Below are 10,396 nucleotides of genomic sequence, written 5' to 3'. Positions count from 1 at the left end.
GCTAGTGGGAGTAAGGAATGGGAGGGAGTCAGCTTGGGGACTCGGTGAATGGGAGGAAGCCAGCTTGCGGGAGTAAGGGATGGGAGGTAGCCAACTTGGAGGAGTAAGAGAAGGGAGGTTACCAGCTTGTGGAAGTAAGGGACTGCGAGTTAGCCAGCTTGGGGGAGTAAGGTGAATGGGAGGAAGCCAGCTTGCTTGGGAGGTAGGGAGGTAGCCAACTTGGGGGTGTAAGGGGGATGGGGTGAAGCCTGCTTCGGGAAGTAAGGGCGATGGGAAGCCAGCTTGTGGAGCTAACCGCGATGGGAAATAGCCAGCTTGCGGTAGTATAGGGTTGGGAGGTAGCCAGCTTGGATAGTTAGGTATCGGAGGAAGCAAAGTTGGGGGAGTTATGGATGGGAGGTAACTATCTTGTGTGCGTAAGGGGATTAGGAGGTAGCCAGCTTGGAGGAGTAAGGGGAATAGGAGGAAGTCGGCTTGGGGAGTAAGGGTAATGGGAGGAAGCCAGCCTGGGGGAGGTAGCGGGATGGGAAATAGCAAGCTTGAGAAATAAGGGATGGGAGTTTGCCAGCTTTGGGATGGAAGGATTGTGAGGTAGACAGCTTTTGAGAGTAAGCCGATTGGGAGGTAGCCAACTTGCGGGAGTAAGGGGACTGGGAGGATGTCTGCTTGGGGAAGTAATTGGGATGGGGCGTAACCAGCCTCGCTGAGTAAGGGTATGGGAGTTAGCTAGCTTGGGGGGGTGTCAGGGACGGGAGGTCGCCAGCCTGGGGTAGTGTTGGGAGGTAGCCAGTTTGGGGGAATAAGGGGAATGGGAGGAAGCCAGATTGGTGGAGTAAGCGGGATGGGATGTAGCCATCTTGGGGAATAAGAGATGGGAGATAGCCAGCTTGGGGTTGGTTGTAAGGGATGGAAGGTAGCCAGTTTTGGGGAGTAACGGGGATGGGAGGTAGCCAGCATGGGGCGAGTAAGGGAAATGGGAGGCTGCCAGCTTGGGGAGGAGGGGATGGGAGGTAGCCAGCTTAAGGGCGGGGAGGGTCGGGGCGGGGTTAGCTTAAAGGAAGGTCCTCTGGTCCTTGACTCTGGGTAAATTACTATGTATTTACTATGTATTTACCCTATCATTCCCTCTCATGATCAGTAGCTTGGTGTTCAATCAATATTTTAAAAAATAAGAAATTAGGAGATTAAAGACATGTTTTTCACTTTATTAAAATAATGGCCCAGTGCATACTCCAGTAGTACACTGAGGAAGCTGAACCTGTGAAGCGTTCACAATCACAATCACAACGTATCAGCCAACTATGCTTTGCAACATACGAGGAATTTCATTTGCCGTATAGACATAACGATAAAAAGCAACAGGACATACAAAAACATTTTGACATGAACATCCACCAGTGACTCCTCCACATTCCTCACTGTGATGGAAGGTGAAAAAAATGTTCAATCTCTCCCTTCTTTGACCAGTAAGGGGGGGAGGAGAAAGAGGGGGGCAGGAAGAGGGGAGTGGAGGGAGGAATAGGAGGGGGGTTCAGGAGGGAGGGTGCAGGAGCTGGGGCAGGGTGGAGGAGACATGGTTGATCAGGATAGGGGAGAAGAAGGGGGAGGGTACGAATGGATAAACGGAGAGAGAAAACAGCGGAGAAATGTTTGGGAGTGGAGGGGAGAAGGAAATCTGGAATTGACAAGTGTTTATTGATTTCAGCAAATATGAGCAACCTGGACATCAATAAACATTAGAGATTTTAAACTATAATAAACCATTTACATTTCATTTACACACGACAAACCAATGACAGACATTGTTCTGTGAAAGAACAGTTTGAACAATGCTACTGTTATCACCATCAATCCGCAACAAGAGCGAAGGCCGATGATGATAAAGTCACATCCGGAATCCTGCAAGTCCATCTGCAATTCCCCTGTCCCCCACTGGGGGCAGCACCAAATACCCGGCATTTGCAGCCGCGCTGCGTATTCGCGTCACACGACAGCATGCCGGGCCGCCTCTGACGTCACAGCCCGCCCGGCCCGGGAACCGCTGTCGTTTAAACCTGGAGCGCGGCCGTTTAAAGAGGAGGGCGGCCGATTAAAGAGGAGGGCGGCCGATTAATGGGGAGGGCGGCCGTTTAATGGGGAGAGCGGCCGTTTAAAGGGGAGGGCGGCAGTTTAAAGGGGAGGGCGGCAGTTTAAAGGGGAGGGCGGCAGTTTGAAGGGGCGGGCGGCAGTTTGAAGGGGAGGACGGCAGTATGAAGGGGAGGGCGGCCGTTTAAAGGGGAGGGCGTTCGTTTGAAGGGGAGGGCGGCTGTTTGAAGGGGAGGACGGCAGTTTGAAGGGGAGGGCATCCGTTTGAAGGGGAGGGCGGCCGTTTAAAGGGGAGGGCGTTCGTTTGAAGGGGAGGGCATCCGTTTGAAGGGGAGGGCGGCTGTTTGAAGGGGAGGGCGTCCGTTTGAAGGGGAGGGTGGCCGTTTGAAGGGGACGGCGGCCGTTTGAAGGGGAGGGCGGCTGTTTGAAGGGGACGGCGGCCGTTTGAAAGGGAGGGCGGCCGTTTAAAGGGGAGGGCGGCCGTTTAAAGGGGAGGGCGGTCGTTTAAATGGGAGGGCGGCCGTTTAAAGGGGAGGGCGGACGTTTAAAGGGGAGGGTGGCCGTTTAAAGGGGAGGGTGGGGAATCGGACAACAATATTCTCGTCCCCAGGTCGGTGCCGTTTACACCCCGAGATGTTCACACGTTCACACTCAGTCCGGGTCTGGCTTCCTCCAGCGACTTCAGTTCCTTCTTCCCGGTCGGACTGAACGCATTCCCCCACACCCTGAAACAAGTGCCGGAATAAGAGGAAATAAACAGATTAAACAACAGTGTCCATAACAGGGACCGGGTTTAATATTTCAACAGCACACAAAGAACAAAATTACAGCAGAAGCCCGCGGAACCCCTGATATTTCCTCACATTAAATATTAACACAAACACTCACCTGATCCGCTCCAGACACGAGAGGGTCAGTATGAGACGGCGGAGAGAGGGGACAGATCGGTCTGTGAGGGAGTTGTGTTCCAGGCCCAGGTCCGTCAGTGAGCAGTTTGTACTGAGATCGGAGACGAGATCCTCAGCTCCAGAATCTGTGAGACCGACATAGTTCAGCCTGAAGATGAAAGAGAGAAAGGGTGAGGGACACAGAGAGATAGGAGACTGCGCAAATCTACAGTGTTTATCAGTGACACAATTACTGATCATATTAATGTTCAGTGTCAGGCACCCAGTGACTGTAAACACAATCTCTCACAGTCTGGGACTTACTGCAGTCTCCGTATTTTACAGTCCGGGTTCTCCAGCGCCGCAGACACCAGTTTCACTCCGGAATCTCCCAGTTTATTCCTATTCAGGTGCAGCTCCGTCAGTGAGCGGTTTGTCCTGAGAGCAGAGACGAGATCCTCGCCTCCAGAATTTGTGAGACCGACATTGTCCAGCCTGGAGATGAGTGAGAATGAGGATGAGAGACACAGAGAGACAGGAGACGGTGCAAATCTACAGTGTTTATCTGTGACACGATTACTGATCATATTAATGTTCAGTGTCAGACACCCAGTGACTGTAAACACTATCTCTGACAGTCTGGGACTTACCCCAGAATCTGTATTTTACAGTCCGGCTTCCTCAGAGCCTCAGTCACCAGTTTCACTCCGGATGCTCCCAGGTCGTTGCCACTCAGTCTGAGCACAAACAGACAGAATATGAAGCAAACTGATACCAGCCCCGAGGCTGAGATAACTTCTCCCAAACGGATATATATGGAAGAACCTCAGCAAATTATTGAATAAATCTCTGTGGCTGTGGTGTTTGGTAACTTTAACCATTTATTCTCATTCCCCGAACGCTGGGAAATGTTCCCCGTGCAGAGAACGGCTGCAACACACGCGACCCGGGAAGGTGGAAAATAGGAGGGGTGCCGGACCCAGTGACGGACGGACGGCCGCATAGAAGGGGTGTTGGACGGAAGAACAAAATAGTGAAACAATTTTACATTTCACTGCAGAGCATGAAACGAACAGTTACCCCAAGTGCTGACACTTGTGCAGAACCGGTCCCAACCGCTGGAGACCTTCACACTGAATGCGGCAGTTCCACAGATCGAGGTGTTTGATTGTATCACAGTGCCTGATGACATGCGACAGTACCGCACAGTCAATCGGGGTCAGTCCCACTCCACGGAATGAAAGTGTTTCCACAGCTCCCAGTGTCTGCTGAGCCAGTGCAGGATTCTGAGACTCAAACAGGTAGTGCAGCGTGTTCAGGAGGCTCATTTTACCGAACTCACTCCACGTGTTTTCAGCCTGGCGTTTAACCTCCTCCTTCACCCAGTCAATCACTCGGCAGGTTGTTTCATTAGGAAATGGACCCAGAAACTCCTCCAGGACCCGAGCTGACCGTGGGGAGGAGAGACCAGCGACAAAACGGAGAAATACTTGAAATCTCCCGTCTGTCGTGCTGTGGGCTTCAGACAGGAGTTTCAGGATATTCCTGGGATCCACAGTCAGGAATTGTGCGAGTGCGGCTACAAACTCTTGGACAGTGAGGTGCGGGAAGGTGTACACCACGCTCCGGTCTGAATCCTCTCTCTCCAACAGTTCCATCAGGAACCCGGACAGGAACTGGGAAGGCTGCAGATTGTACTTGATCAAATCTCCATCTGTGAACACAATGTTCTTCTCGGACACTCCAGTGAAGGCCATCTGACCAATCCTCAGTAACACCTCACGGGGGCTCTCAATCTCACGGCCGTGGTTTTTCAGGATGTTGTAAATAAAGTAGCAATATAGTTGGGTGATGGTCTTGGGAACTCGCTGCGGGTCCCGGTGTGTTTGTGTGAAGAAGGGGCCCAGTGTCAGGGCGAGGATCCAGCAGTAGGAGGGGTTGTAGCTCATGGTGTACAGGATCTCGTTCTCCTCCACGTGTTTGAAAACAGCTGCTGCCACCGTCTGATCTTCAAAACACCTGGTGAAATATTCCTTCCGTTCCTCACTATCAAATCCCAGGATTTCAGCCCTGACACTGATCTCTGCCTTTTCCAGTAAATGTAACGCAGTGGGGCGGGTGGTCACTAGCACTGAACACCCTGGCAGCAGCTTGTGCTGGATTAAACTATACACAATGTCAGACACTTCACACCACCACTCGGGATCTGGACACTTGTGCTGAGGTTCTGTGTCTCTCCGACTGTCAGCAAAATCGATTCTGCCCTTGAATTCATCCAGACCATCGAATATAAACAGCAATCCCTTCGGGTTCCTCCAGACCTCTCCCAGAATATTCTTAAAGTAAGGATACTGATTTAGAATTAGTTCTCTCAGGTTTACTCTGTTTTTAATCATGTTTAAATCCCGGAATGTGAAACTGAATACAAACTGAAATTGGTGGAGTATTTTCTTTGTGGCCCAGTCATAAATAAGTTTTTGCACCATTGTTGTTTTTCCGATCCCCGGAACTCCGGCCACTGCAGACGAACTCCCAGATTTGGATTTCCTCGCCGAAAAGTTCTGGAATAATTGATCAGTTCGAATTTTTTCAAACTCTCCCCAGAGTTGTTCCTCTCTCCACTCTTCATGGTCCCGTCCCCTTGCCAAAAGCTCATGTTCCACCAGTGTCTGATCTCGAACAGTGGAGATGACCGTGAGCTCAGCATATCGATCAAGCAGCTGGAAAACCTTCACCTTCTCCTTTATCAGGATCGTGTTCACGCTCAGTGTTGTAGTCTGTGCCTTTAGTGTCTCCCTGTGGTTCTGCTGAACATCTTTTTATAGATGAACAAGAGTTCCTGAAATTAGATTCGCCATGCAAAGAAAAACACATTCACAGTATCCTAATAGTCATGGAGTTATCGAGTGATACTGTGTGGAAACAGACCCTTCGGCCCAACTTGCCCACACCGGCCAACAATGTACCCGCTACACTCGTCCCAGATACCTGCGCTTGGTTCATATCCCTCCAAGGCTCTGATCCATGCACCTGCCTTTATTGTTTCTTAAACGATGGGTTAGTCCCAGCTTCCACTATCTCCTCTAGCAGCCTGTTTCATACACCCACCACCCTTTGTGTGCAAAAGTTACCTCTCGGATTCCTATCAAATCGTTCCCCCTTCTCCTTGAACCCGTGTCCTCTGGTCATCGATTGCCCTACTCTGGGCAAGATACTCTTTGCATTTAACCAATCTATTCCTCTCAAGATTTTGTAAACCTCTATAAGATCACCCCTCATCTTCATGTGCTCCATTGAATAGAGACCCAGCCGACTCAACCTTCCCCTATAGCTCAACAGTCCCCTATATACTGGCATCATCCTCGTAAATCTTTTCTGAACCCTTTCAAACTTGACAATATCTTTCCTATATGATTGTGCTCAGAATTGAACACAATATTCCAAATGCGTTCTTACCAACGTCTGATACAACTTCTATACTCAATACTTTGACTGCTGAATGCCAAAGTGCCAAAAGCCTTTTTGACCACCTTATCTACCTGCGACTCGACCATCAAGGAGCCATGCACTTGTACTCCTAGATCCCTCTGCTCTACATACAACCCAGAGGCGTAACATTTACTGTGTAGGTCCTGCCCTTGTTTGACGTCCCAAAAGGCAACACTTCACACTTCTCTGTATTAAATTCCATCAACTATTCCTCCGCCCACCTGGCCAACCGATCAAGATCCTGCTGCAATCGTTCATAACCATCTTCACTATCTGCAAGTCACTAACCTTTGTAGAATCAGCAATTTGCTAATCTTGCCCTGTATGTTCTCAGCCAAATCACTGATTTAGATGACAAACAGTAACGGGCCTAACAACGAACCCTGTGGCACACCACTAGTCACAGGACTCCATTCTGAGGAGCAACCTCCCACCATCATCCCCTGCTTCCTTCCATGGAGTCAATTTGCTATCCATTCAGCTATCTCTCCTTGGATCCCATGCGACCTAACTTTCCAGAGCAGCCCACCATGCGGCACCTTTTCGAGCACCTTACTAAAGTCTATCTACACATCATCTATACCTCTGCCCTCGTCAACCTGTTTGCTCGCGTTTTCAAAAAAGTCAATCAGGTTTGTGAGACATAACCTCCCAAGTACAAAACTATGCTGGCTGTCCCTAATCAGCCCTTGCCCATCCAAATGCCTTATATCCTATCCCTCAGGATACTCTCCAGTAACTTACCAAATACAGATGTTAAGCTCACCGACCTATAGTTCCCAGCATTTCCCCTGCAGCCCTTCTTGAAAAGAGGCTCAACATTTGCAACCTCTGGCACCTCTACTGTATTTAAGGACGACTCATAAATTTCAACCAAGGCTCACGCAATTTCCTCTCTAATTTCCCACAATTTCCTCGGATATATCTGATCAGGCCGCGGATATATGTCTACCTTCAAACCCGACAGTACCTTCACCACTTCCTCGACGGTAACCCTGACTGCTCTTATGACACTTCCAATGAGTCTTCCAATTTCCTCCTACTGTCTTTGTCCTCGGAAAATACAGAAGAGAAATACTCAATGAGGACCTTGCCCATCTCCTGTGGCTCGACACAGAGGTGACCGCTTTTATTCCTGAGAAGTCCCACTCAATCTCTCGTTAATCCTTCCCCCCTTATGTATTTGTATAATCTTTTGGGATTGTCCTTAATGCTACACGCCAGAGCTATCCCCTGCCCCCTTTGTTTCCGTCTGATCTCATTTTTCAAATTACTCCTTAGTTCCCGCAACTCCTCCAGGGATGCACTTGATCCCAGCTTCCTACACCTGTCCCATGCATCCTTCTTGGTTTTTCACCAACGGCTCAGTTTCCCTTGTCAGCCAACGATTGCCTGCTTTGGCCTTCACCGTAACGGGGACGTACATATCCTGAGCTTCCGTCAGCTTTAAAAAACATCCTACTTGGCCTATGTTCCTTTCCCATCAAACAACCTGCTCCAGTCAACTTGAGCTAGACTTTCTCTCATACCCTCAAAGTTGGCCTTGCCCTAGTTGAGCATTTTAACATGTGGATCCTCTCCGTCCCGATCCATAACTATCCAAAACCTAATCGAACTGTGGTCACTGGCCGCAAAAGGCTCCTCCACAAACACTTAATTAATCTGGCCTTCCTAATTTCTCAATACTAGATCCAGTATTGCCATCGCACGTGTGGGGGCCTCTTCATGCCGCTTAAGAAAACTCTCCTGTACACTTTTGATGAATTGCACCCCATTTTAGCCCTTCACACTATGATTTACTCAGCCTATATTGGGAAAGTTAAAATCTCCTACTACAACAAAGTTATTTGACCTGAAGCTGTCTGCAATCTCCTGGCACATTTGTTTTTGTAATACCCGTGGACTATTCGGGGGTCTGTAGTACACCCCCAACAAGATCACCATCATTCTCTTGTTCCTCAGCTCTACACATATAGCCTCACCAGACGACCCCCTCCTAATTTTCCCTATTCCCTGTCTCTCCTGAAGCTCATGTACCCCCGTACATTGAGCTGCCAGTCCTGCCCCTCCCTGAACCAGGTTTCAGTCATGGCCACAAAGTCCCAGTCGCTCGTACCTATCCACGCCCAAAGCTCATCCTCCTTACCCGTCAGGCCCCTTGCATTAAAATACACGCGGTTTAAACCAACTTCCTCGCCTTTCACCTGCCTATTCTATCCATTAACCTTTCCCACACCACCATCCGTACAGACTTCTAGCCTCTCACATGCCTCTGTTCCGTGCGAGATCGCACCCTCTTGCCAGTCTAGTTTAAAACCTCTCGTGTCGCATCAGCAAACCTGCCCGCTAGAATGTTGGTCCCCCTCCAGTTAAGGTGTAACCCGTCCGTTTTGTACTGGTCACCTCTGGTCCAGAAGTGATCCTAATGATCCAAAAATCTAAATCCCTGCCCCCTGCAGTAATTCCTCAGCCACACATTTATTTCCCCTCTCTTCCTCTTCTTAACTTCACTAGCCCGAGGTATTGCAAGCAATCCTGAGATCACTGCCCCGCAGCTCCTGCTTTTCAGTCCTCTACCCAATTCCGTAAACTCGTATTGCAGAGCCTCCTTCCGCTTCGTACCTATGTCGTTTGTGCCAACATGCACAACATCATCTGGCTGCTCTGCCTCACTCTTGAGGATGCCGTGCAGCCGCTCCGAGACATCCTGGATCCTCCATCTCGGAGTCTCGCCTGCTGCGTAGAATCTCTTGTCCGCACCTCTGACTATTGAGTCACCCACATTACACTTTACGAATACGATTAATATTATGCTTATTAGTTGACTGTGTTATTGATTATTTATTATCTAATTGTTATCGCTGTTTATTGGTCGACTATGCAGAACAAAATTGGCAAAATATTATTTGGACAGGTATATGGATTAGAAAGGTTTAGAGCGATCTTGTGCAATCGCGGCTGATCGGGAGAGTTTAAATGGGTCATTTTTGTCGGTATGGTCAAAGTGGACCTCAGATCCTGTTTCCGTGCAAGTATAATATAAATCTATCACTACAACTCTAAATTCAAGAATATACAAAACAGAAATAAAAGAGTTTCCCGGAAAGTGGATGGTGCGAGTTATTCTGGCATGCCATCATTCATTAGATAGTGTGCTTCCAATGGTTAGGACAATAATTGACCTGTCTCTCCATAATCGTAGAAGGCTGGAGTTGTTCCTTTGTTTAAGGAAGGAAGTACAGATGAACCAGGAAATTATAGGTCGGTGAACCTCGTCAGTGGTTGAGAAGACATTGGAGAGGGATCATTGGAATAAGATTTGCTCGCACATGGAATAGAAGAGGACAATTAGGTAAAGTCGGCGTGACTTTGTACACAACAGGTCATGTCATATATTGAGATATATGGGGTTATTCTGGCTTGATGTCTGTGACTGATGAAGTCCGTAGTGGGCTGTGCTCGGAACTGTACAGTTTATGATATATGAAAATGACTTGGACGTAAATATAGATGTGTTGGCTAATACATTTGGCGACGCAACCAAAATTGGTGGAATTGCGGAGAGTTATGGCGGTTGTCAAAGTATGTAGCGGGATTTAGATTAACTACTAAAATAGTCAGGAACATGGCAGATGGAATTAAATACAAAGGGCACGTGTCTTTTGTTGCACTTTGAGATATCGAAAGGACCTTCTCCCTGTAACCGCGTAACCGATTCATATTTCATATTTCAGATACAGCGCGGAAACAGGCCTTTTCGGCCCACCAAGTCCGCACCGCCCAGCGATCCCCGCACATTAACACCATCCTACACACACTAGGGACAATTTTTTACATTTACCCAGTCAATTAACCTACATTCACATTCCTCCCACATCGCAAAGACGTTGGTTAATTGGACCTCTGTAAATTGTTCTTGGTGTGCAAGGGATCGA

At 48.7% G+C, this 10,396-nt stretch overlaps 1 protein-coding gene across 1 annotated transcript; it reads right to left on the bottom strand.

Annotated features, from left to right (window-relative positions):
• Positions 1-2,722: 2,722 nt before the first annotated feature.
• Positions 2,723-7,559, bottom strand: LOC144591365 (NACHT, LRR and PYD domains-containing protein 3-like). Its single transcript, XM_078395583.1, has 6 exons — positions 7,505-7,559; positions 4,053-5,787; positions 3,623-3,709; positions 3,297-3,467; positions 2,974-3,141; positions 2,723-2,810 (listed from the first exon to the last, which is right to left on the bottom strand). The coding sequence occupies exons 1-6, from the start codon at positions 7,557-7,559 to the stop codon at positions 2,723-2,725; spliced, it is 2,304 nt and encodes a 767-aa protein (XP_078251709.1).
• Positions 7,560-10,396: the final 2,837 nt, after the last annotated feature.

The sequence above is a fragment of the Rhinoraja longicauda genome, unplaced genomic scaffold, assembly GCF_053455715.1.
Source record: "Rhinoraja longicauda isolate Sanriku21f unplaced genomic scaffold, sRhiLon1.1 Scf000930, whole genome shotgun sequence".
In the NCBI taxonomy this organism is placed as follows: Eukaryota; Metazoa; Chordata; class Chondrichthyes; order Rajiformes; family Arhynchobatidae; genus Rhinoraja; species Rhinoraja longicauda.
The sequence above is the reverse complement of the archived record's forward strand: the minus strand, read 5'-3'. Positions and strand labels throughout refer to the sequence as shown.